The sequence below is a fragment of the Pempheris klunzingeri genome, chromosome 15 (genome assembly GCF_042242105.1).
Source record: "Pempheris klunzingeri isolate RE-2024b chromosome 15, fPemKlu1.hap1, whole genome shotgun sequence".
Taxonomy (NCBI): Eukaryota; Metazoa; Chordata; class Actinopteri; order Acropomatiformes; family Pempheridae; genus Pempheris; species Pempheris klunzingeri.
The window spans coordinates 18,003,615-18,031,205 of record NC_092026.1 but is presented as its reverse complement, the minus strand read 5'-3'; the positions used below and the strand labels follow the sequence as shown (position 1 = coordinate 18,031,205).

Below are 27,591 nucleotides of genomic sequence, written 5' to 3'. Positions count from 1 at the left end.
TAGTGTATAACTGATCAGAAGTCTTCGCCTGAATCTTAAAATCTAAATTCTTTTCCGAACACACGACACACAGTATGCTTGGTGTTGTCCTCGACCAGGAAGAGTCAGTGATCACACACACTATTTTTAATTCCTAATCTTCTCACTTTCCCTCAGTATTAATGGATGCTTCACAGACGTGATGTGTTAACTTTGATGGAGGATATTTGAATGGCATTAACAAGTGAGGTGGAATAAGACAGATGATAAGAAAGATGCATACATGCATACATGCATGCATACATAGACTGACCTGGTTTGGTACATTAGACCTTAGAGGTAGATTCATATTAGACACTCCACTCATCTGGTTCACCATTGGCTGACGGTTCTACGTGGGGAACAGACAGAGTACTTATGGTACAATAATTATGGGAGACAGTAACAACCACTCAGACATAGAAAAAACACATTTAGTTTCATAACATCACCTTCACACGAGTTTATGGATGTTAAAACCAAGAATAGATAAAACCTGGAATAGAACTTGACCTGGCAGGTTTCTCTAATGAACAGCCTAATCAACCTGCTGACCTACATGGTGGAATATTTTATCACACTCATGAATGAAGGTTACTTAGCTGCTCCTCCGCAGGCTTGTGTATCGCTGCTGCTCAAAGCCAGGCATTATATATTCTGCTCCTGGGACACTAAGACTGTTATGGTTTGGTCCTGTTAGACTCCTGAGGGGCCATCAGTGCTCCAAATGTTTGCAATAGCACCCAATGAAAGATATTTTCTTAACTGCTAATAAAATCGTGCGTGCTGATTTCTCCGAATGTCAGGTGTGATCCTCCAGACTTTGACTTGACTGTTTCCCCACTGGCGCCAACAGCAATGTAAAGATGGAAGTGCAAAAGTCGTGTCTCACATCTGAACATGCTGCTAAATCATCAGAGCTATTTTAGTTGACAAACACAAGCTGTTTTCCCTCAGCTCTCCACCAGGTGGCACTTTAGACTTAAATCTGTTGTAATTAAATATGTAAATTGCTGTCATTTAATGTAAATATGGGTGGTCAATCCCTGGTGGTCAGTTATTGAATTTTAAAACATGAAAAAGTATATCTAAAAAAAAGAATAAATTCAAATATGCCTGGATACCAAATACAGTATTAGAACATGAAGGTACTGTATGTACAGGAAACGTCTGTCTTTACATTAGTGTAAAAACAAGTCAGTCACATAAGGTTCAGTCTGTGTGTGCAATCATCTTTGTGAGTGTATAAGTTTGCATGTGTGTGTGTGTATGTACGTGTCATGTGTGTTCATTGTTAAGTGTCTCAGCAGCAGGGAGTTGCTGATGAAGGCAGAAAGCTGAAACACATTTGTTCCTTTCTGGCTGCTGCTGTTTTAAACTCAGTGAACCCTGTTGACATCACGGCCTGCTCTGCCCCATCATATGTAATAGGGAGGAGGGGCAAAAAGAGACGGTGCGTGGTGTTTTTCATGGTAATGAGGTTTGGGACTTGGATAAGGATGAAACAAAGATTCCAGGTGTGTCAAGAGCCATGATTTAAAACGGTGTATTCACGGGGTAGGAAGAGACTAAATATGCATTTGTGATTGCACTCAGGTATTAATAAGGGATACGTCTCATGATAAGCATCTGAGTTACTATATATAACTGACTGAATTAACCCTCTGACAGACCACAGCACTCCATTAAACAGCTGCTTGATATTAATATCCATTTTAAAAGAAAAATCTTTTCTGTGTTTTTAGATCTCCGCTATTCCATCACAACATTTCCATCAAGGTAAATTCAGCTGGTAGTTTGTTAGTCTGACAAAGCTGATAACAATTTACAATTTTACAGCAGCTTTGTGGTGAAACGTTGAGGCAACGATGCGGTGGAAATAAAAACTACATGAGAGATCTGTGACAACCCCCCCCCCCCACGACTATTCCATTTACCAAAATGAAGTTTATAACAAGAAAAACAGCAAAGTTTTAGATGAAAAAAATCAGTTCACTGCAATGAAGTTTCTGCAATCACTGATTTTGCTCACTGAAAAAAATCCGTGTTTGCTTACATGTGAAAGTATCAAAAATGTAGGATACTATCACATTAGCTGTGTTGCAATTTGATTTGACCTTCCTCTGCTGGATGAAAAGCATCTAGCCTGAAATAATGGTTGCCACTTGCCACCAAGCATCCAGCACCAGCAGTTTTATTGCTAGGACACTATGGTTTGCCACAGCGGTGGCGAAGGGTGATAAAAAAAGTGACACAAAACATTTGGTGCCACCTACCAGCTGGGCCTGGAGTCTGTGCTGCAGCTGGAGCCTCAGGTTGTTGGGCTGAGGTGGCACTCCTGGATTAGGCCCCCCTGGCCTCATCATGGCTGGTCTGGGCCCTGCGCTCCCAGGCATCCTCATCATTGGGGGGTAACCGGTGGGCTGCATCCTCTGTGGCCCCATGTGGCCGCCCATAGAGGAGCCGTGGAACCCACCGTCAGGAGGCATGCTGCCATAACCTGGCTGGCCACTGTAGTGTTGATTGTACAGGAGAGGCTTCATGCTGGCCGCTGGGTCCGAGGAGCCGAGGTACTGGTTCTGGTCTGGACCCTGCAGGGTAGGAAGACAGGATATGAGAGAGAGAGAAATCACTACTCTGCATGAGATGAGTTTGTCCTCAACATTTTCATTATTTTCTGTGTTCCTCTATGTGTCCATTTTCAGTATCAGCTGCAGTCTTACATCTCAGGCATAGTGGATGACTTTATACTAAAATTATATCTTACTTTTACTTTTCATTTAGATTATATTGAATATTTTCTAAAAGAACAGTAAATAATGGCACAGAAATAAGATATTAAAAAACAGTTTACAAAATATCCCTTTCATTAAAAATGGTAGAGAAATAGTAGGATGATGTAAAATTAGGCACTAAAATTTAAAATCCCCCCTCAGCCAGGTGATTCTTACAGCCAGTTTGAATGGGCGCACCTGTCCCGCCAGCGTCGGGATTCCCAGCATCTTGTCGATCTCCTCCAGACCCTCATAGTCCTTCAACACCGAGCACAGCTGGTTCAGCAGGGCTCCTTCATCAGGCTGGCCGTCGGGCCCTGCGCCGCAGCACCCCATCCCGTCCCCCTGGGGGACACCGTACGGTGGCCTGGAAGGCAACTTGGTATTAGTGTCATATTGGATTCAAGAGTCCAGACAATCCCCACATGTGGACCCAAGAACTGCTGCTCATGTTTGTCATAGGATGACTTATTTTATGCTTTAGGGTGGAATGAATGGCATACCTGCTTTGGTTTCCATAGTGATCCATAGTTATCATTCGGTCTGGCCATGGTGCTGTCTGATTGGGTGGAGGTTGTTGCTGAGGGTAGGCATGGTTTGTCATCTCCATCTCTGAAGGGAAGAGCACATAAAAAAAAACCATAAAACATCAAAATCAGTTCAGGTTGTGAAAAGGCTTCATGTCAGTTTGTGAGATTCTCTTTTTCTCACCACCGTTGCCCATCATCTGCATGTTGACCATGGCTCTGGATCCAGGCGGGCCCCTCAGCACAGTGTTCACGTTGGGGACCATGTGACCAGGTCCAACCCCCTGGCCCATCATCGGCCCCGCAGTACCCCCCACAGGCCCGTGGGGACCCCAGCCCTGCTGCATGGAGCCTCGCATTGAGCCGTTACTCAGCATGCCTGATTTGCGGGCGACAGAAATAATCAGATTTTGAGACTATTGGAGTTTTATATAATACAGAATTTTAAAAAGAGGGCAGAAAATGTGTGTCTGATGCAAACTTTTCTTTTCAGTTTCCTGGGATTCCATGCAACTTTACATCTGCATTACATAAAACTCAAAGTTGGCAGAAACATTCACTTATTTCAAAAAGGAAAATATATGACCCCTGCATGTATAGGGATATTTCAGTAAATAAAACTAATGTCCAGCCAAAATTGTGAAAAAGAAATTATATCAGAGCTTACATGTGTGTGAGTGTAGAATGTGCGTTTGTTCAAAAAGCTGCATCAGAATACCAAAAGTATTTTTAGGCAGGACAGACGGGATACTACAGTGCTTTTTGTTCCTGCCTGACCTGGATTGGCCATCGCAGCCTGGTTGGCCATGCCTGCGTGGGTTCCCATCATGCCTTGCTGCTGTTGCTGCTGCAGTAAGGAGTAAGGGCCATTGTTCCTGTGCTGAGGAGGAAATGGCCTGCCAGCGTTGGGGTTGGGGCCCATACCACTGTCCAGAGACGTGCTCCTTACTGGGGGAGCACCTCGACCCGGCTGGCCCGGTCTGGCACCATTAAAGCCTGCTGGGGAGAGGACATTTTTTTCTTTTTCTTATTCTTTATTTACAGTATTTAACTTATCCTGAGGCAATATTCATAACGTCTCGTAGAAATTATAACCATCTGCTCAGTTCCAAATATCTTTGCGAGCCAGAAATCAATTGCATTAACACACTGTTGCGGACATACTTGCGGGCCCGATGGGAGGGAAGGCTCGGTGCTGGTTAGGGGGGCTGCTGCTGCTGTCTGTCATCTGCAGGATGTTGCTGATGATGGTTTGTTTGTCCACAGAGGAACCAGGCAGCACAGAGGAGGAGGACGACGAAGAGGAGGCTGGTCTTCTGACGGGTGGCTGGCTCCCGAACAGCTGCGGCTGGCTGCCACTCTGCAGGCCCTCCAGCAGGTCCTCCAATTCACTGGTCTGAGATCAGCCACAGGAAAACACATATGTTTTGATATCAAGTCTCGATGACATTTAAGGATCAGTCTGATGAAATTTAAGGACTAAAAACTGCCATGTTTAAGAGAAAGACATGGCTATCAAGGTTAGAAATCCTGTTTTTGTTTATTTCTAATATAGATTTCTGTCACATTAGGTAGCTTCTTTTACACAAAGTGTTGATCCAGGCATACCATGTACACACCTTTCATATACCCAAAAAGCAGTACCTTCCATGTGTACCTTAATTTAAAGCAAATGTAGTACTGTCGTGATCAGAGAAAACTTTCTATTTCACCCAGGGACAACCGTACATCTACAACATGTTCTTGCTTTTGAGTAAGGAAGGAAAAGAAGGAGGGATTGCATGCTGGTGATGAAACTGCCAGCAAAGAACTGGGAAGCTTTCAGCGCAGGTGACAACATCAAACACATCAGAAGTACATACTGAGGGTTTCAAACGACTTGCTACAAAGAAATATTTGATCCATCCCAAAAAGAATATAAAATATGCAGTAAATCTGTTTTTGTTTTTTTAATTAAGTAAACATGCAAAAAAAAGTATGTATATATGGAATATAGGGAAATAACTAAATGGAGCCACTGATAAGGGGCGACGCTAAAAGAGAAACATGTGAAAATAAACTTTCATATAATGAAAACATGAAATCTGATATCTATTGTTGATGACAACTCAAACCCCCCTCAGTATTACAGTGTAATATAACCCGCCCCACACACACACGCGCGCACACACACACGCAGGAACTAACAGGAATGATTTCCTCTGGCCGTTTGGCTGATGAATAGAGGAGGAGCTAAAAATAAACTCCCGGCACTAATGAGGTCATGTGTAACGTACAGTAAGACAGAGTCACAGCTCTGTGTAAACCTACCCTCACACACCCAAACACACACAAATACATACACACTGGTTACTATTTGCACTAGTTACTATTTCACCCTTTTCTTTATTATACAAGCGCACTAATTTATGATTTTTAACCGTGAGTAGACACTATACATCATCATGATGTGCAGGATAAGGTGTGCCTCATACAAAATCCGTTAGCTAATAGGTAACAAGCTCGAAATATCCATGGTAGTCTATATGAAAAAAAAAAAAAAATGTTGACTTTGTGTGATGCTCTTCTAATGCTCTCTACTCTTTATTTAATGCAACCCGCAAATTTTGTGTGAAAGAAGTGTCGGGTTTTAAAAGCATACAATTTAATTTGATGTTGAGTGAAGTCATAGAGCTTTAATAACACCCAAGTAGTAAAGTGGTACTCAACAGAAAGCCAGACAGCCTCTAACAAACAATTACACACGCACAGAAATTATACACACACACACACACACACTGTCACATGTTCTCACACACATACAAATCATACGCACCAGTGCAAACACACTGTAATAGAAATGCACACACTGTGTAATTTATGTACACAGTCTTACACAAACACACACTTTGTAACCCGGATACACAACAACACATTCTGTCACATGCTAGCCCTAACACACACACACACACACACACACACACACACACACACACACTCTCTCTCTGCCCCTCATGTTTTATATCATTATTGCATTCTTTGTTTTTCAAATTTAATTGAATTCTGATGCCTAATTTAAAGCACTTGTAATTGTTCAGAAAAAGTAAAGATGACTTTTCCTCGTGCATGCATGTGAGGGCACAAACTTGCACTCTCTCTGAAGACAAGTTGGCCTTCTGTTCGTCAGCTACTTTGTTCTTTGCTTCATCTTTATGATCGTCCTGCTCTGCTCCTTGTTCTGGTAAGATGGAATGTCATCTCAACTGCTTGAACATGTTTAAGTTGAAAAGCACATACCTGACACCATCAGGACCAGTTCAACGAAGCTCATTCTACAAAATAGAGACCTAGCGATCCAAGGCGGACGCTTCTGACTTGGCTACCTCCTCCTCCGGCAGCAGCCTCCAACTGCTACTTGGAGCGTCGTTTTTGTCTCTGAGGATGTCAGACTACAATGTGAAATGGAGGTGAAGCCATTCGTTTGGGTTTACTGCTCAAAATCCACATGTGATAGACTGATATCCACATGTATGACGCGGGTTTACTAAACACGCAGTCAGCTTACACAGGACCCATTCATATGTAACCACTGTCACAAATTAATCTCTGGCCGTCGCCATTACTGGGGACTCCAGTCTGTGTAGCTTAATACATAACGGAATCCAATAAAGCATCAGTCTGTGGTGGCAGTCTCCACAAGGACTGTTTTTTCCCCACCACTATCCTTAGGGCAGAAAGTAATTTGACTGAAAATACCTCACAGAGACGAGTGTGAATTATCCATTTTAGTAACTGTGGGGTGGAAAAGGAAATCTCAGAACCTGGACAAATAAAAACTAATTGCACCACTAGATACAACTGGATCTATCATTCTGTAATTTGGATGAACCAACCTTTTAGCAATGTAGAGTCAAAACTAAATGTTTTTATTCGAGTCCTACACTGTGTTCCTCCTTATAGCTGCTGATTTCAACTGCCCCCTGCTCCTAAATCCCTGCTATTTCACTCCATCTCCATCGTCCTCTTCACATTTCCCAATATTTTGACACAAACCTGTGCTCCCTCCCTCACACACACACACACACACACACGCACACACACACACACAGGCAAACACAGGCTGGCAGGCAGCCGTCCTTAGACTGATGCCAGCGATCTTTCACTCTTCTGGGAGGCTTGTGTGCACATGGAAGCAACATTTGAGCACACAGTTACACAAACCCACATACGTGCTACACACATACATGTATACAAACACACCTTCATGCTGAGCTTCCCCTGCTTCTCACTGTAACTCATAGCTAGACACACACACTGTATTCTGTTTTTGAATTCTCATTCCCATGCAATCTTCTCCCTCTCCCTCTCCCTCTCTCACAAACACACACTGTATCACACATGCTGGGGTTTAAACAGTTGTCCTCTGCCTGTTTGCCAAAGCATCTTGTGTTTCAGGGAGTGTACGAACTCTGACAGCCTGCCATCAGCTGCCTAAAGAGGAAGTCCACATGCATCCAGAGGCAAACACCTTGAAGTGTCTGCTCCCTGTGCTTCTCACTTGAAGGTGTTTATAGGAGCTGTTAAACACATCCATATGTCAAGTTGTTAACATGGAGAGATTCCTTAATTATTTTTATACTAAGAAATACATGCTAATGCAGGGCTCTAAGATGCTAACTGTTAGCAGCATGTTTTACATGATTCGGTTTAGAGTGTCAGTAACATTTAGGGTCTGTGTCCTGCTTGGAAAATAACCGTTTTGCGTTTGCAAAACTAACAAATCTCGAATAAAACATTTAAACAGATTATGTCAGCTCTCGATTGTTCTTGACAGTATCTTGACAACTGGCCAAAAATAAAGTTCTGACTGAAAAGAAAGAACGAGTAAACCTCTCAACTAAAACTATTAACTGATTCCCACACGGCAGTGTCAGGAGTCTGAATCTTGCAGTTAATGCTTAGCATGAGCCGAGATAGTGGGGGTAACGGGTTTGATGACTTTATTTTGACGGCTGAATTTCTTTTTTAGTGAGGAGATGGAGAAGGAGGAGAAAGTCAAATTCTACTTTTCCACGCAGTTTCCAGTTTGCAGAATTATTTAAATACACCATTTTCAGAGTAGGTGAAAATAACAGATTTATACTGCATGAAAAAACTGCCTGTTTTTTTGTTCAAACTGCGTAGGGTTATTATGATATCTTGGAACTAGCAAATAGCATTTTTGCATTACAAATTACTTTCTAATCGACTGGCAGATTAATTGTTACTAAGCATTAATATGCCTGTCAGCAGCACTGACCTGGTCTGCCATGTTGAAACCGGTTTCCTGTTTCTCCGGCTTAACGTTGGACAGCTTCGGTCCTTCACCAGGTTCCATCTTGATGGCTTTATCTAGGATGCCGTTGTCATCTCTATCTAATAGATAGCGAAGCAATGCATTGTCCTTCTTTTTGGGGCTCCCTGGCTCCTGTTTTGTGCAGAGTTCACCTAGGGCGGCCATGTTGTCCCCTGCAGCTGCCTCTTGACCGATGGGATCTTTTCCGGTAGCCTCAGCCGTGAGCTTGGCCAACTCCACGGGTGAGGTGCTGTTCTGCAGCAACCTGTGGAGGATTTTGTGTTTCTCTTTTAATGAGGTGGAGTGGTTGTTATGCCCAGCGCCACCCACTCCCCCTAGCTGGTCCTTGCAGTTCTGCTCGTCCCCAAGGGCGTGTGGTGAGCAGGGATCAGAGGGTTCTAATTTGGTGGTGAGGAGCTGGAGCAGCTTAGTGTGCCCCTTTGTGTTCAGAAGGCGATTTGGGGTGTCTCCGAGCTCCCCCAAGCTTCCACTACCTCCGAAGCTGTCAGAGTCACCATCTTTCACCTCCCCCTGCTCACCCTCCTGGTTTTGTGATGACAGCAAGTCTTGCTGTTCATCGAAAGCTCCAAATAAATCAGCCTCTAAACTGGGATTGTTCTTGGCTAGTTGGCTACCAGTGTTGCTGCTGTGAAGAGGGCTGTGAAGGCCAGCTGGCTTTCTGTCAGGTGAATCTGGGTGCTGCCCCTCGGTAAGTCCGTGGGAAACCCGGTGGCCCTGGCTGAGGGCCTGCAGTGCACTAAGGGAGCTGAGCCCTTGGCTATTTCCTGTGCTGCTGCACACAGATGCTGGTGAATGGAGGCCAGCTGCAGGAGAGAAAGACCCAGGGGGATGTAGGGGGACATGAGGGCTACCGCAGCTGCTGCTGCTAGCCGCCATGCTGGGGCTCTGGCGGTGACGAGGAGACAACATGGCACCCTGGGCTCCTGAGGTGACGCTCGGGCTTCCCTGGGCTGAAGGGCTGCCCAGCTTGAGTGTGTGGCTGTTTCCCTGAGGCGTGGGCGACCGACCCACTCCAGCCCCAAAACCACGCCCAGGGGCACTGGAGGCCGCGGTGGCGTGGTGGGTGTTGCTGGTAACACTGGCATCAGGAGAGGGGGAGGGACCACTCCCGCTGCTGGGCGTCACTGGCTTGGTCATGCCCTGGCCACCAGGTATGTCTGCTGTCATGCCACCCATGTTCTCCCTGGGAGGAAAAGAAACCAGACACAAGATGTGTGAATATGTATAGATGATTGCTTTTTGTGAATTCGTTAGTTTGTGTTCTCTGACTAAATTAGGCTTGATAAAACAGTTTACAGTATTCAAGGAATAAAATCTGCCAACTGTAAGTTCCACATTTGTAATGTGGCTGAGGTGGAGGCAAAGTGGAATCCTTTGTAAATCAAGGAACATCAAATTCAGAGGGTATTATATCACTTATGGTCATCTTGTAACTACAGTATATACATATTATGGTGTAGTCCCTTCTAACTTTGTTTTTTAAATGTACTGACGTATTTCCTTCATCAAATGTTTTGTTATTTCTATGACAACCTTTTTTTCACAATGTATTTTGCTTGTTATTGACTGAATCTTTCCCTTTGTCATGCTGCCACTTTCCTGATGGAGACCAGGTAGGGTCAAAACACTACATGTTCAGTCTAATAAAAGCTATAATCCAGTGTGCACATACTGTTCAGCTTTTTCCCAGCAACCCCCTTTTAACATATACCACTTAGCAGCAAACTGTTGTTGAATTACGAATATTTCTATCATAATTTTTATTATTATCATTATTACTTTGGTCAAAATACTGTTTCTACAGTCAAGGACTTTCACACTCATCTTGATTTAATCTAATAATAGACATAAAACTGAAACTTTGACACTTCCCCCTCAAAGTGGTAGCAGTATTAAAACAAACTGTAATATTTCAACTAGAAATATTCAGTGAATGTCTACAAAAAAAATAAACCACGGAGAGGTTAATTCTGTCTGTTTCAGCTCTAGTCAGTCGTGTCATACAGTAGAAAAGAGACCAGCTCTGAAATAGTGTACACAACTGAGAAAACAAAGTTGTAATAAGGCCTGAAGCCGTACAAGAGAGAGAGCTTTAAACATGAATTGGCTTCAGCTCCACACTAGACACACAAAGCTCTGATTGTGCTGGAGCGATAATTTTGAATGTGAAACTTGTGGAAGTAAAAAGGCCAAGTTCTCGTCATTGATCCCTGAATGCTCCGGGTAACAGTCTTGGCATTGTTTCCTGACCGCTGTCCAATTCCTGCCTCTGAGCGGTCATACCAAAGGGTGGATGCTGGTTGAGTCGCAGTCCCTCTCGGTGGTGGGAGGGAGGGATGGAGGTACTGTAGATCGGACTGACTGGTAGCGCTTGTGTCAGTTTTGGTCTATACATATGGCGGCAGTTCTGAATAACGGGCTCTTTGTTCTTAATCCACACTGCTGTGTGTCCCCTTTGTCCAAATCAAGAGGAAACTACAAATGCTGAGAGAGAACATGTGATACAGTAGACACACGGACCAACAGGGCAAAGAAGAGGAGGAAAGTATATCTGTAGAGCTATTTCATTGTGTTAAAAAATTAATTAACGTCATTATGTTTTTTTCTGAAAGGGTAGTTTGTGTATGGTTTTGATTTTAAAGAAATACAGAGAAACTTTGCACTTGGGTGGCTTTAAGTGGCAGCTACAGGGCAAAACTAGGGATTCATTGTAAAGAAATCATATAACTTGACTTCTCAAACTTCATTGTGTCTCTGCTTATTAGTGAAGAGGTATGAAGCTTTCATTTATCATTACACTGACACATGCCAGCTCCTAAAGACTAAAGGCAATGCTTTAGCAAGACAGACACTTTGCAGTGGAGACAGTGGTAGAGAAAGAAAGGCCGGTACCTCTGCAAGATGTGCAGGGACAAGTAGAGCTGTGGTTCGTTGGTGGCTGGAGATCGGACAAGCTTGCTCTTGGTGTGAGCCGAGACGATGGTGCCGTCTGTCAGGGAGAATCTGTACAGAGGGCTGAGCGCATGGCCGTTCCTCAACACTGCCAAGAGACATAGTCAGAAAATTATGTTTAAAATTAGGGTTAGATTAAGAACAAAATCATCAGTCAACATCATAACCACTTAGAGAGAAAATGCAATGTGCTTCCTACAAATTAATCCCCTTAAAAGCTAAAAGATCAAGAAAGAACCAAAAGAATGAAAATAATTCAGCTACTAAAACAAAACTTGATGAAAAAAAATTTGATGAAAATGAACACGTACAGGATGAAAAAGCCTCTATTAGGTTAAGTCAATCAGTTACGGGCTTCACGGTGACCTTTGAGTTGTCTTGCTCACCGTCTTGCTGGTGTTTCTTGGCGAAGGACATCTCCCCGTCATTCTGCAGGTGAAACCTCTGAATGCAGCGCCGAACCAGGTCCTCCCAGCCTGGCTTCATGGACACACGGAGCTGACTGGTGTCCAAGGACGTGATCTTACCTGGACAGGCGGAGGGCCCGAATGTAACAGATTACTGTCATGTTTAATATGTTTGCCTGTTATAGCACAGTAGGGAAATCACTTAGAAGTGAATTACCACTTAAGCAGAGTTCCAGCCTTCTGCACCTCTCTGTTGAAGTAGCTTTGTGCAAGGCATAACAGTTCTACCAGCTGTGCACTCACTGTTTCAACTTATTCCTGACCTCATCATAAAAAACTGATTATATAATTATTATATTCTAAAATTATATACACAGTACATTACTTTGATACGTTTATCACATGCCGTATCAACAGTAGACCCTTCCCCTCCAGTACTACCTTGAAGGTCTTGTCGCGTGGTGAAGCTCTCGTATGTGGGCATCACAGGTCTCTCTTTGACGTGGACTCTTCTTGCCACACAAATGAGACACGACTGGAAATCTGCATATTTGGAAAAGTATGAGTTAAAACAATGCTTCTGTAACAAACACTAAACCTATATGCAATGCGGTATTGCACATGCTACAGCGACAGTGTGGCTGTAATAACAGTCAGTCAGTGTTGTTCCTTTGGTGGGAGTTAAAACCATTCTGTGTGCATGTTTGTAGGTAACTGTGAGCTCAACTCTCCCTCTCTTGGGTGATCGTGTTCTGGTTCCCCACCTGTTTTAGCTTCACAGCTTTCCTCATTAAAAATACAATGCAATAGGTCCGTCTTCGTGTCTGTTCCTTCACAGAGATAAGAGATGCTTCTAAAAGCTCACTAGGCAGGTCTGAGTTTGGGGCATCTGAACTTTTTTGAGTTACTCATGAGTCACTGAGTCCAAGCTCTCAACCCCAGCCTGGAGTCTGTACCTGGACTTTACTTGTTTAATCAGAACCAGTTTAAAAACCATGTGATTAACTGGTGGTTAATTGCCCAGCTGTTATATGTGGGCAATAGTGTCACCAAGCAGGGCTCCTGTTGCCTCTCTGTCAGTTGGACATTTTTAGATGGCCCACTGCTTAGGCTGCATGCCTTTGAATTAAAGCAATCACAAAATGGAGACTGTAAATATTACTCCAGGAGATTAATACATTAGGAAATTCAAAATGACAGTCAGACTAAGATATACTTTTCAGTTGAATCTTTCTGCGTCTGTTCTATCTACTTTTAGTTTTATAATGCTTAAAAGTCTATAGTTATTCCAGGAGCACACTCCCAGCCTCAACCTCGTTTCAGTCACAAGGTTAAATCCGACATAAACAGAAGCATCAATGTGACTGCAGCTTTATTCTCATTTCAAAACTCAATACTCGATCCCAGCTTCCAATTCAAGCTGAACTTTAGTCAATGCTTCAAATGTAACGTCAACCATTGCCCCACCTTCAGCCTCATCGGAAGCCTGACAATCAGGCTTGATTTGTGTATGGTTGTGTGTTGAGGAGTTATGGTGCACCATAATTTGACATTGAACATCCTGCATCAACATACACTATGTTAACCCATCGCAGAAGAAAAGAAGAAAAAAAAAGAAGAACCCATCGTGTCAACTATAAATGTGGCTACCAGACTTAACCTTAAACCTAGCATTAGGCTCAGTCTCACACCTGCTACTCGTGCCTAAAACTTTTCACAATTCATTCTCAGCAAATGCAGCTTCAGCATCAATCCCAACCTCAAACTCAACTCCACCCAAACCCTGACCTAAACTTTGTTCTCAACCACAGTTCCGCGTTAACCACACTGTAGCACTGAAATCACGGCCAGTATGAAGACCAACCGCAGCATCATCAGCATCGCGCCAAAACAATGACAGCCAAAGCCTGAGTTTTAACATAAAACCTAAACCTCAGTCTACAGCTAACCTGCAGCCCTCAGTCTGTCCAGACATCCTCCTCCTGTCGGGGGACAGATTGGCACAATATGTGGTTGTCAGACATCTAAAATTAGACTGCCAGACAAATTCTTTTCCCCAGTGTGCATGGATGTGATAAGATAAGATGGGAGGATGACAAAGTGCCACGCACTAATTAGTCTCTCCCGGTGGACAGGAGGAAAAGTGTGGAGGAGCGGTAATGAAAGGAGGACAGCACACAAGAGACTGGGAAAGTGAGGATGGAAAAAGTGATGGTAAAATGACAAAAAAAAAAATCAAGACAGGAATGGAAAGATGGAGAAAGATGGAATAGAGGCGTAAAACTAAGAGGACAAAAAGACAAACACAAAGACATGGAAATGACAAAAAGAGGAACCAAATCAAGACAGACAAAACGAGATTAAAAAGTACAAAAAGGAAGTAATAAAAAAAGAGGGAAAATGGAAAAGAAGAGGCTGAATAAGAAAAACTGAAAATTTAAATCCAGATAAAAGACCAAGAGAGAGATGTAGGGACAGAAAAAAAGAAATATTGGGGAAGAAAAAAAAAAAAGAAGTAATGACAAAAAGCAACAAAGATGGAGTAAAACAATAAAGGCAAGAGAGACAATACCTTCCCCCTCTTCCTTGATAGACTTGGGCTCGGAGACAGCAAAACACTGCATGGTCTCGTACTTCTGCTGCGACACGTCCTGCTGATCAGACGCTGGCCGGGCTTCACCGTCAGCGTGAGGGTTGACCAGCATACGACAGTTGAAGGTGTGGCTGTTCCTGTTGGATGAATCACTGCTGCGATGATTGACTGGATGGTTAAAAGAAGGTAAAAGTGAAATAAAGAGGAGATATTAGAGGATGTCAAGGTAGGCATGTTAAATAAAAAAAACTGGGGAACATTTGTCAACATCAACATTGTAGCGTCAAACTGCCAAGGGTTATAATACAAAAACAGACAATAAAAGTAGATTAAAGATTAAAAAGGTCAGGTGCTTCGTCATTATGAGACAGAGGGGGTTATGCGCCTCACTTGCTAACAACATTTTTAAATTGTTTCCGTGTAGCTAGTTAAACCCAGAAGTTGCACACATTATTAACAGTATCAAGAGCTCAACTTAACCATTTAAATCAAGGTCTGTCAAAAAATATTAGTGTGAAGTTCCCTTCTCTGGACACAAACACTAGTTGAGTTCTCTGTAGCATGATTTTATGGGTTAGCAGTACTCCTACAACCAACTACAAACTACAATTCTTCCCAGTTCTCGTGACCTCTGTGAACACGCGGAGACTGATGTGTGTCATTGCATTATCTACACAATACTGACATTATCTGCTCAACTAATTAAAGCTTCTGGTGTGACAGCTAGCCAACACCTTGTTCAGGATAACTGCGTTGAGAGTGGTTTGGTGAAGAGACAAAGGCTTAAGGCAGGAAAGTTTCACAGCAAAGTGTATAGTCTGCGTAACTTGGGAAGAGTGGGCAGTGTTAACCTAACAACACTGTGGCTGGCTAACTACAAGAAAAGCTAATTGATAAAAGCAGATCACGCTGCTGACAAGAAACTACTAGTTACTACCTACTACTAGATGTAACAAGGCGAATTAGACGCAGAATCTAAAAGAGAGGCATGAATCAATCCTGTTTTATCTTCTTTGACCCCATTCTTTTTAGTGTTGTGATCTACTGTACTGATGGCGAAACTGAAAGAAATTAGGTAAAGATTCTCATTTACTGCAGCCTCCTTAGTGAGGGATTATTTTAGATGATCTGAAGTCGTCCTTTATCACACTGTGTTCCAGTAAACTTTCTGCGGTTCTTACCCAGGCTTTTGGGCAGGAGGTTCTTGACGAACTCGGCGTGATCTCCAACATGCAGCACGCTGTAGACGCTGGTGTTCATCAGCTCCTCCTGCTGGTAGCGCAAATACTGGCTGACGTTCTCCGAGACAAACACAATGTTGCCCTCCATGTTGACCACAAAAAAGAAGCCATCCAGGGCCTGAGGGGTGAGGAAAAGGTGGGGAGGCAGAGGAGGTGGGAAGTAGAGAAAGAGCAGGGGGGAGAAAATGGAAATATATAAAAAAAAAAAGGATGTTTGGAGGAAGAAGAGACAGCAGAGGGATATTAGAGGAGGAAACAAGAGGGAAAGAAACAAAAGAAGGTAAGCGGGGAGAGGAGGGGAGATAGGAGGGGAGACTGGATGTTAATTAAACTTAATCTGAACTTTCCATCCAAAGCTGATTAGACTCAATTTATAGAAGTGAATGTGAAACTTGTGGACTATAGGTTTGGCTACCTGCTAAAACTGCATTCCGAAGCAGCGTTCGAAGTTTGACTATTTATTGCTTCTTATATGAGCAAATGTGACCCTTGATCAGCATCATCTTTTAACTGTAAACTAGAGTGAACAGTGTCGTCTTACAGGAGAAAATGCAACAATTTGCTCGGACATTAGAAAAAACGGGTTTCAAAGTAAGTGATAAGAGTAAAAAACGAAGATCCTTACTCATGTCACAAAAAATAACAAGCACTAACTTGCAGTGTGCTAATATAATTCAAGGTATTACAGCAAGTCTACAGTGGCCTCTCTGACACAGTGTGTGTGTGTGTGTGTGTGTGTGTTTTTCTGTGTGAACTTTTCTATTCTTTCGTTCCTGTCGACTCAGCATTTTCCTCCTATAAGTACAGACTGTGTTTGTCCGTCACATGTCTACACAAGCCTCCTGCTGTACATTCGCTTGATTATCATCCTAATACAAGTGTAGAACACAAGAGATTATGACAGAATAAAACAGAATAGAATAGAATAGAATAGAGTAGGATAGAATAGAATAAGATAGAGAGGGTCTTGGCTAGAATGACACCACAGCCTGTGTTGTGGCTGGTGAAAGCTATATATAGCCTCTGAGTATGTGTGTGTGTGTGGTGGTCAAGCTCCTCCCCCTCCTTTTCTAATCTGGCTTTTCAGAAAAGGTATTTATACCTCATTAGGTCCCATGTTATACGTCACCACACACACGTGCACACACTCACTCGAGTACGCTTGATGACGGCATTACCACCAGCCAGAGGAAGTCTTATCTCTCTGCGTCAGAGATAGCGCAGTGCCATTTACAGTCAGAAAAATGCTCCGGCAGCTCTAAATGTGTTTCAGATGACAACACATGAAAAACCTGCGGCCTTGCTGAAGGCAGATTTCCTTTTGAATGTTTGCACTTTTGCCACAATTGAAGCAAAACAAGACCTAACATAATCATTCTCGCATAACAAGAGCTAATTAAAGTGTACTGCCCCATTTTGAAACATTATTATTTAATTCCTTCCCTAAATTCCAGGCCTCTATTGTCAATAGAAATATTAGTTTGAATAATCATTGTGGGTGTCACCGCTGCACCTCCACCTCCTGATGTTCTGCTTTGTGTCACTTTGACCTTTTGACTCTTTTTCCTCGGAGCATGATAACAGAGGCAAACTAAAGATTGGCTAAAACTACCTCCAGCATCATGGGCCCAAGGGTGTCTTTATCAATGACACCCTGTCCTGTGGAGGAGACGTCGGCCTTCTGCACCTCCTCCGCATCAGCCACTGGAGCTTTTTCTGTAAAAGACAAAGAGTAACATGAAATGGGGCACGAAACACTTTCAGTTTTGTTTTTAATGAATTTCTTTGCATGAAGAGAGATGATATTAACAAAACAAAAAAAAGAACCATCCTTGAAAGCAAAAAAAGACATTTATTTATCTCTTTCATTATATTATTAAATGAAATTACATTCAAAATAAAAGTCTATCCTTGATGAAAAGGACGGCCGATCGACTGTATGTTCACCACACACAGCGTTTGTTTTCTTGGAAAAACATTTTGTTTTTCTTTAGCTCTTCCTCTTGGCGGGATTTTTTTTTTCCCCCTCAGAAAACACAGTCAGTTTTGATTTTGTGATGACATCGCCCTTTGGCAAACACACACCCACTCACACACTTTCATGTACGTGGGGGCCTTGGCTAGTCCTTCATATGCAACAAGTTACACCTTCTGCTAGTAACCCAGTCTTCTACCAATGTGATGATGCCCTGCGATGCCCGTATGTTTGAGTGCCTGGAATGCCCTGGCGAGCAGGTATCACTATGCTGATGTGCAGTACGTTACACACATTTATAGTCATACTAGAGGCCAGTCTCCACTCTCCTCCCTGGCTGTACCACTGGACTGTTAAGCCTCCCATGGCCCCATTAGGCCACATAGCTGACATTCCTGTTGTGGGACCAGAGCTGTACAGAGTCATCAGCCCTTAAACCCTGTCACTGTAGAGCCTGGAGTGGCCGTCATGTAGGCTGGAGGGTATTAAAGTTGCAGTACGCATTTTTTTTAAATCACTAAATATGATAAATGACACATGATCAGTCTGTGTGTTCAGGTTTAGAGTCCAAATGCCACATTTACCTCAGACAGGTTATTGAATGATTCTGTGCACCACTTTCTGTGGAGGTGTCACAATGACCGTGTATCACGCTGAGGAGAGCGTCATGGCAACATCATGGCAAAAACATCACCAGAGGAAAGCAAGAAGAAATGCACATTTCTGAGGCGAATTCTGGCATTGCAGGAAATATTGTTTTCTGTCTGTGGCAGCTGTTCACAGCTGCAACAACTTCACATCAAATTAGGTGAAAAAAAAACAAACACATTTCACACGTCTCCTTGTTAATTACTTCAATTAATGGACGGCAGAGTTTCCATTTAATCTTCAGTTAAGGTTTTTATGATTCAAATTTTGTGCTTTATTTTGTAGACTTCTTAAACAAGTCTTCCTGTCAAAACTTGTGTAACACTTTGTAATATGTTAAATGTGATACACATGGCCAATACATTTGGCCGCATTTTCAAAAGGGCTTAACGGCCACACACACACACACACACACACACACACACACACACACATTTTGCCTCATTAGGACCGGGCTTTTGTTCCCCATGAGGACTACTGGTCCCACCAAGGTCAGTGTTTACACCGGAAACGGTCCCAGTAAGGATAGAAAAACACACACACACACACACACACACACAGAGTCATGTTTCCATCACCCTGTGGAACATTATATTGACTTACACTCATTTCCTGGAGACTTACCCTTAACCCAACCTTAGCCACTGCTTGCCTACATCTAAACCTTACGCTAACCTTAAACCAAGTCTTCACCCTGAAATTTTAAATTATTTATGTTATGGGGGGGGGTTTGCACTTTGTCCTCAAAAGTACTGTGAGACCCCAGAATGCGAATGTGTGAACAGATTTATGTCCCCATAACATGAGTAATACTTAGTACACACACAGACGGAAGCACAGTACTTTTTGCTTTGGTTCATGTGTGTGAGTGGATAGACGGTTTATATTTTATTTTCTGACCTTTTTGGTGCACAGAACAAAGCCACCGATTCCTTTCATCTACTATTTATTAAGTCGTACTGATTTACATGTTTCCATTGATTTGATTTGATGGATTTACTCTACTCTTTTACTCTATTTTTGTGTGACTTTTGTGTGAATTGACACCAATAAATGTTGTGTCCAGTCCACCTCATCAGTTGAATGCTGGCCAGCAGTGGGTCTCTGAAGTCGAGCAGCTGTGTGACTTGCATATTATGTATGTGTGTATGTGTGTGTGCGTGTGCTTATTCAGCTGTTGTTTTCTAGACACAGACAGCGCTAAAACACGTGGACACTGACTGGCTGACCGCAGGAACAAAAAAAGGGGGGCACTGAAAAAAAAAAAAGGAGTGATGGAGAGGGGGGGAAATGAGAGAAAAGAAAAACGGGGAGGTAGAGGATGGAAGGAGAGGAGAGGAGATAGAGGGGAAAAGGAAAAGAAAGACAGCAAAGGACAAAGACTGATGAAAGATGGAAAAGGGAAAGAGGGAAGGAAAGAAGGAAAAGACACAAGGAAAAGAGGGGAGAAAAGAAACTACAAAGAAAGGACACAGGAGGTAGAGGATGGATGGAAGATAGATATGAAATAAAAAGTAAGAAAGGGGACAAGGAAGAGCGTAAATTAAAGGAAAGAAAATGCGAAGAAGGAAAGGTGAAGGGCAAAAGGAAAGGACAAATATGGTCGAGGAAGGATGAAGGATGGACAGAAAAAGGGAAAGGAAAGAGAGAGGAGAGGAGAGGACAGGAAAGAAAGAGGGAAGGTTGTGCAGCAAAGGGCAAAGAGGAAAGAGACTGAAGTAGAGGACAAAAAGGAGAGCATATTACATGAAAGGAACTAAAATGGATAGGGGAGAATAGCAGGAGGCTGGGAGGCTGGGAGGCTGGGAGGCTCAGCTGAGGGCAGATCTGCTTGCTTTCTACAGACTTACATCATGTTTGCCGATGTTGCATAATCTCAGTCTGTCTCACCATCATCACACACATTATCATTACAGAGTCTGTGTTAACACTCACATGCATTTCAGTTTGTTGTCGTCAACTTTAGTCGCCAGATGGGTGGGGATGGGCGTACAGAGCTGAGACCAATCCAATGGAAGGGACTCGATTTTGCTTTTCTGGGATCAACACTACATTAGGGTGTTCGATGCATGTTAAAAAAGAGGCTCTGGTGGTGCCATCACAGTTACATTTAGTCTATTTTAGTTGGTCAGTGGTATTTTTAATTATGGTTTGTTATGTTTCACACTGTAAAATTAGGCTGTGTTCACACACACTTTTTATGTGGAACAAGTATAACCTGTGAGGAGCCCGACAACTAAATCTCATATTGCCCCATTTGCTGCTGAGCTCATGTGACAGCAGGGTTTAGTTTAGTGAAGACGTACAATCATTTTAAAGAGTCTTCACGTCCTACGACACGCACATTCTCTTCTCTTTCGTCATGAAATAGTTTTAAGAGAACTTGTTTGATGTTACTTGCTTCTTTCCTTACAAGTTCAACTTTTCCCAGCTTACCTCCGCTATGTTAAATTAGATTCCTGGCTTCAGAACAGCCTTATTGTCTGCAGCATCATTTCATTGATCTTAATGTGAAATATAACATGCAGGTTGTGATACATTTTCAGTTGGTCAGTCCATTTCTTGTATTTTTACTTTACTTATTTTTGCTGTGTTTTAGTAATTCATACCTCACTTGTCTTTATTACTGTATCTTTTCTACTTATATCTGTAATTTATCTGGTAATTTCTCCTGTTTTTATGCCTTTGTAAAGCACTTTGTAGCCTGTTTTGGAGAAGTGCATATAAATAAAGTTTGTTATTATTGTTTATTTTGCTGACTCCTCATATTTTCAAGTCACAGCGCACCATTCATCATTGAGCCTCATCTTTTGACGTATCACACGTACACATCCATGTACAGTATATGACATTGCTGTCGTAGAAGCAGGAGTAGTAGCAGGGCAAAACGAAGGGTAATATTATCAAGGGGACACAGTGTGAACCAAAGCAGATTTTCACCTTGCTCCTTGATCTGCCTGATCTGCTTCACCGTCTCTTTGAGGATGGCACATTTGTCCGGCTTGACGTTGAGGTCGTCCATGTCGTTGATGTTGGCGAAGATCAGCTCGGCAAGCTCCTCGATGTACTTGTTCTCCTGCTCCCGGTTCCTCCTCTCAGTGTTCCTCTTAGGGCTGGAGGACGGCGAGACAAGCGAAGACATCGTCAAAAATGACACCAAAAATGAATGAACAGGAAGAGGAGCACACAAAAAGAGCTCCCGAATAAATATATGAATTTGAATTATTGATTGAACCATTAAATTTTAAACACTCAACAAACAAAACCCTCAAAGGCAACATAAAGAAAAACTTTTCATGTCATGCACAAGCTGAATATTTGCCGTGTTACTCTTGTTTTCACTTGAGTTGGATGTGCTAATTGTATGAAATTACCACAAATGCTGTACTATTCATTCTGTTTGATGGACTTAACTCCTTTGCGCGATTTTGTGCCATGATTATTTTGCCTTTGGTGAAACATCCTCATTAACAGCAAGCTCACTTCCCAGCAAACCCCCAACGCAGCCTGAACTCCAACATCCACGTGTCCTCATCATACCCTCTGTGCAGCACGACTCAGAACATCGTCTCTACAACCTTCATGCATCCTCTCGGACGCTGAAAGCACAGCGACTTGTTATCCCTTATATAAACTGTCGTCTTTAAAAATGCTGCGGCAGCATTTTTCTTCATCGAACTCCGAGAGCCTCGACTCATTTCATCATCCTCCCTCCCTCCTGCTTTTTTCTCTCTCTCCCTGAATAAAAGTACATGCTTTATTTGTATTATATGTGTTGAGAGCAATAGAAATTCTTGTCATTTCTAACAAATTACTTAATATCTGTTGAAAATTATGCTTGACTTTTTGACATATTTATGTTGCTTTTTATACTCAAATAGTGGGACAGGAATGAAACCAGGAATCAATAAGCACCGGAATCAGTGATGCCCAACCCTTTAAGGCCTTAATGAGGATGTGGATAATTAATAATTGATTGAATACTGTGCTGTACTGAAACTCTTAGTGAGGTTATGTGGCTTCCTGGAGTTATTCTAACCTACTGTGGTGTTATTATTGTATTTAAGTGAAGAAGTGAAGAAGGTGTGTGTTGATGTCATGGTGACAATTCAGGGGTGTCATAGTGAAAGTTAGACTGTGGACTATGGACAGAAGATTCACCTTGGCCCCAGGAGGTCTGACTGACAGTCCTTCCTCTTCAAAGACTCGCCCCCTCTGGGGGGCTCCGGGGTGTTCCCCCCCCCACTACTCATCTTCAGCAAAGATCAGCACCTAGAGATAGAAAGGGGAGAGAAGGACAGAGAGGGCATCTTTTTAGTCAGAACTTAATTAATCAAATTAAAACTTGCGATGTTGATTTGAGAGAACAACCATTACATAAGGCACAATTATGTTATTTTGAACTTGACGTATCGAAATCTTCCTCTTGTCAGTAAACCTTATGCCATCATGAGGAGAGGTTTAATCTAGATGTGCAACTGAAGTGCACCTGAACTTTCTGGATCATAAAGACCTCACCACTGACACTGAAATGTGTCCTTCTCTCTAGCCAGTAAGCTTCACAGCATTATTGACAACAGAATAACAAAACAGACAAGTATTAATGTGCTGAAGAAGGACATAACCTGTTTGAATGGTGCATAATCGAACAGGGAGTGTGCTCATGACTCACAAAAACAATGTATCATTGTAATGGACTGCAGGCAATATGTGGGAGGCCCAGTGGGAATACAGTAAGTGTCAATAATTACTTCAGTTAGAAATAGCTAATTTGTGTAGGCATTCACACTGTTCTTACATGTACATTTCTAGCAATTAAATTGACGGGACTTCATAGAAGCCATACTGTTAACAGCCAAGTTGTCTTGATAATATTTTCGTGATGTTAAAAGTACCGTGTGAGAACAAAAAGAAGAACAGTATAGGTAGGCGGAAAAATAAACACCCATTGGCAGGGAAAGTTACACCATATGGTCACCTCATGCTGCTAGACCTTCTATCGAACACTGATGACAAAACTCATGGTGTTGGCCCGATACCGGTCAGCACTGTGTTTGTCTTTGTGGGATTTTAGGCACCCATTTTAGCACGTCTCCTTTCTTAGCAATTATTGCAGATAGAAAACATTAAAAAGGACTGAATGCTCCATTTATGTGAGCAACTAGGTTGTCTGTGTTTGTAACTGGAGCTGTAAATAGCTTTGGTATGATCTAGTGAATTGTCAGGTGCTTATACATACAATTATGTCCTACCGTCTGCTTTTCTCATGGTTGTAGGATTGTAAATGAAAATTTTATATTCAAATTCTGATAGGGTTTTACCGTTTGCTACCTTTAACATTCATTTTGTGGTGTTTTTGACTGGAGACGTAGCCGTTATGTGGTAGAGCCTTCGATTTCTCAGTCTACATTAGTGTTTTAACAAAAAAAACAGCAGCAAATCCAATAATGCCAGTAGTCCAACAAGATTGAAATCAACACAAGCAGTCATTTGCACTCTAATTAAGTCAATCGTGCTGATGTCAGTCAGATCAATATCTGTGGCAGTCAGTTATGTGTAGTTTTTAAACATAGTTAAAACTAATTTTGTGGGCATAATCTTCTGATGTGACCTGAACATGATGATATTCTCAATTAAACTGGTTATTAAATAGAAGTTTAGGGAAATAAAAAGAGGAAACTTATTAAAGATTATATTCTAACAAGATTATAAAATGAAACAGTATGGGACAAATCTTTACTTTTCTAGATAATCACACACTGATGGGACATCAGGAGTGTAGCAGTCAGAAGGAGGGAAGAAACAGAGCCTGTCAGGACGGTAGGCCTTTAAGGCCCTTCAATGGGCCAGCACATCACCTGACTGTTACATAACAGCCGGACTGTGGGGCTGATACTGAGCAGATGAAGGCAGGAAAGAGGGATAAGGGAGAGAGAGAACAAGAGGTGGGGGGAGAGAGGAAAGAAAGGAGATGAAAGACAGAGGGAAATAAAGAGAAAAATAAAGTGAAAGGCAAAGAGAAAAGAAATAAAATGCCTTGTAGAACACAGGATATAAAATATTACATGGATGAACAATGGGTTTATTGGTGCATACATACAGACTTCAGGCCAGCAGGTTCGAATGTTGTAAAATAAGACAAGTGGGTTTGGGTGAGCGGTGACAGGAGGAAGAAAATGGGAAGAGAGGCATCTGTTGCTCTGAATAATCAGGCCTGAGGAGGGAGGAGAATATGGCCTAGTTAAACTCAGGGGAGGAGAGGAAAGGAGGAAAAATGGCCTCTTCTTCATCAAATCAGGGCACTAAGAAAAATAACCTTCAATACACTTCATGCGAACAATCAGCTTTCAGCCATGACTCTGGCAGTGCTGGTGTGACTGCTTTAGTCCACCACCTTGGTTCAGAGTGAAATGTCATAAGCACTGGATGGTTTGCAATGCAATTCTGCACAGATATTCAAGATCTTAGGGTGATAAATTCTAATGCCCTTTGCAATGATCCTCTGATTTTGCTTGTAGCGCCACCAGCATGTCAAAGGTTTCACTATTTCAGGGAAATATCTACTGGGTGGATTGTACTGCTTCCCAGATGTATTGTGATGACTTTGGTTATCCCCTGACTTTTCTACCTGTGGCACCAGCAGGTTTGACATTTCTGGCTCAGACTGAAGTGTGTGTGCTATGAATTTGTTTACAGTCTCCCACAGAATCTGGAGATCCCCTGGCTTTTCTGCTCGCCCTGAAATTTGGTCCAGGTGTTTATTCCCAGGGGAAGAAAAGAGTGTTTCGAACCAATAAAAGAGGACTACACTTGTCATTCTAAGAATCAGTTTTAATCAACGTGAATTCAACCTGAGCGCAGCTGGTATTCTCAGTGAATAATGGTACATTATGACATTTTCAACCAGCTTTTAAGTCTAGCGGGGTATTTGAAACTCAAAAGACAGATGCGATAATGCTAGAGTCAGCATGTTTTCACTTGAATAGTAATATGTATGTGATAGACATCCTTCATAGTAATAATAATAATTAAAGATCTACATTTTGTTTTATCTACTGTCAAACTCCAGAATTCTGCTCAACAACTCTCAAAAACTTCAGCTTGTTTTATCTAGTTACAAAAGTTCAATTAAAAAAAAAATCGGCTTTGCTTTTAGGTATTGTATCTTCTTTATCTAAGTCCAGCAAATTCATATACAAACATACATACATACATACATATTTTACATATTTTGTGGTATGTTTGTCAAAGAGATTAGCCTCTAAGAGGTAGCAGCTGCTTTCATCTGGTGTGCAGCTTTTTTCAAACACTGATGTTCTGCTGCTTGGTTGAAAACCCCCCCCCCAAAAAAAACAAGTGCTTAAGTAATTTGTATCTATTGTTTTTGCAGTGGACACAGAAAGGGGGTCAGTTGTTTGATAATATTCTAATTTCTTTATTAAAAGCGAAATTGGCAACTTAATAAATATGCAAGTTACATGTAAGTTAATTAGTTTGACCTGCCATTCGTCATTGAAGCAACTGAAACCTTTAAGAGGAGCTGCTGGTGTTTTACGATTAATTATCAAATCGCAAACCAAGGTTGCACTATTCTCACCATTCAATATCCCTTCATTGTATTATCATACCTTGTATCAAAGAAGCAATCTCAAAGATTTCCAGTTAAATAAATGCCTGTTTATCCCTACCTTGTGCTGAATGAGTAAGCATAATGGTGGCTGACCCTATGGCTGCTCATGAATGCCCTTCCATTTGCAATATTCTGTGGTATTGTGAACTGGGTGTCAAGTCAACATTCACATGGAAAAAACAAAGGAAAACATAAGCAGCGTCCATCACCCAGCAGTGATTGGTCCACCAGAGAGAACAGATAATAGTGGTCTTCTGTTTTCTCTGCTGAGTTGCAAGTAAATGATTACTATGGCCGAACAAAGAAAGGTCAATGACTACAGATGAAACTTCAAAAACTGTGAAAATCCAGAGAAAAAGAAACAAATCTGATATTCAAGTGAAACAAAGACAAACAGTTTAAACCGTCAGCGAGGACGCTGGTTAGATCTCTGTTTGACTGAGGCCCAAAAAAACATCTGTAATTTCCTCTTATCGCCAGAGATCTTCACCACTGTTATATTAAGTCAGAAGAAAATCTCCCCAAAAATTAGTTACACAAAATTTAGAAATACTGAGCACAATGTAACAGGTTTAAAACTCAAAGAGTTGTCATCCCTCTCTGTGGACGGCAGGTTATTATTGGCTGAATGTGGTAGGTAATGTTGACATCATGTTATGGAGACAACATCATCATCATCATCATCCCCAACTGTGACCTCAGAAGTTGATGAAAGTCTGGCTGAATGTTTCAGTCAGTCTCAAAAAAGTGTATATATGCGTACTTGCGTACTCACACACACACAATGAATTAACACTAATGTTGCCTGTGACAAAAGCCTCAGCCCCAATCAGCTCAATACTAATTCAATCAGAGGAGCCAAGAGCTTCCATTTAAAAACAATCTGAGCCGGAGAGAAGAGACGTGGCCAGGGGGTCAAACCAGCCATTAAGGAATTAAAGCTGAGGGTCGATCACAGTCTGCTTAAGTGGACTCTGTATCCAGTAGAAACCCTCGCTCCTCAGTTTCTTTGTTTTGGGTTTCTGGAAAAACAACCAGTGAGAGGACGAGGCTTTAAAAAAAAAAGGTGTGCTTTCGTTCGATTTACTTGTTTGAGGCGCCTCATGTAGCCTTTCCACTCGACTTTATTTTGATACACTGAGTAGTTATTTCAAGGGAGGGAAGGAAAAATAAGTGTTGATTATGAGACACACTATCATCAATGAGACCTCTGTGATAATACAGAATCTATTATGTAGACTATTTTCTCATTGATTCACAGTGATCATATTAAATAAATACATATATTGAAATGAAGCATTGCTTCCTTAAAACCAAGCAATATTTCAGGTGTGTCATCATTCATGTAGCTGCAAACTGTTTTTCTGGTTTGTTCAGCTTTTGAGGAATATCCCTTGAAATCTACTCCGTCACGGGTGACAGGGAGCAGGAAGGTGTCACATTACAGCAAGATGGAGCTCAGGTGGGAGGAGGGCGATGGAAACGAAGTGG

The 27,591-nt window shown here is 42.1% G+C and overlaps 1 protein-coding gene across 1 annotated transcript in view; it reads right to left on the bottom strand.

Moving 5' to 3' along the window:
- The window catches only part of LOC139214264 (nuclear receptor coactivator 2-like), a 47,347-nt gene that overhangs the window by 3,552 nt on the left and 16,204 nt on the right, over positions 1-27,591 (bottom strand). Inside the window, exons 3-18 of the mRNA XM_070845070.1 lie at positions 22,632-22,742; positions 21,411-21,583; positions 17,460-17,563; positions 15,788-15,965; positions 14,586-14,774; positions 12,455-12,556; positions 11,993-12,133; positions 11,547-11,694; positions 8,598-9,837; positions 4,484-4,715; positions 4,097-4,318; positions 3,504-3,698; positions 3,296-3,404; positions 2,970-3,159; positions 2,295-2,609; positions 293-370 (exon numbers count right to left, since the gene is read on the bottom strand). Of these exons, the coding sequence (XP_070701171.1) occupies positions 293-370; positions 2,295-2,609; positions 2,970-3,159; positions 3,296-3,404; positions 3,504-3,698; positions 4,097-4,318; positions 4,484-4,715; positions 8,598-9,837; positions 11,547-11,694; positions 11,993-12,133; positions 12,455-12,556; positions 14,586-14,774; positions 15,788-15,965; positions 17,460-17,563; positions 21,411-21,583; positions 22,632-22,723 (3,708 nt within the window). The 5' untranslated portion in view covers positions 22,724-22,742. The remainder of the gene's footprint in view (positions 1-292; positions 371-2,294; positions 2,610-2,969; positions 3,160-3,295; positions 3,405-3,503; positions 3,699-4,096; positions 4,319-4,483; positions 4,716-8,597; positions 9,838-11,546; positions 11,695-11,992; positions 12,134-12,454; positions 12,557-14,585; positions 14,775-15,787; positions 15,966-17,459; positions 17,564-21,410; positions 21,584-22,631; positions 22,743-27,591) is intronic.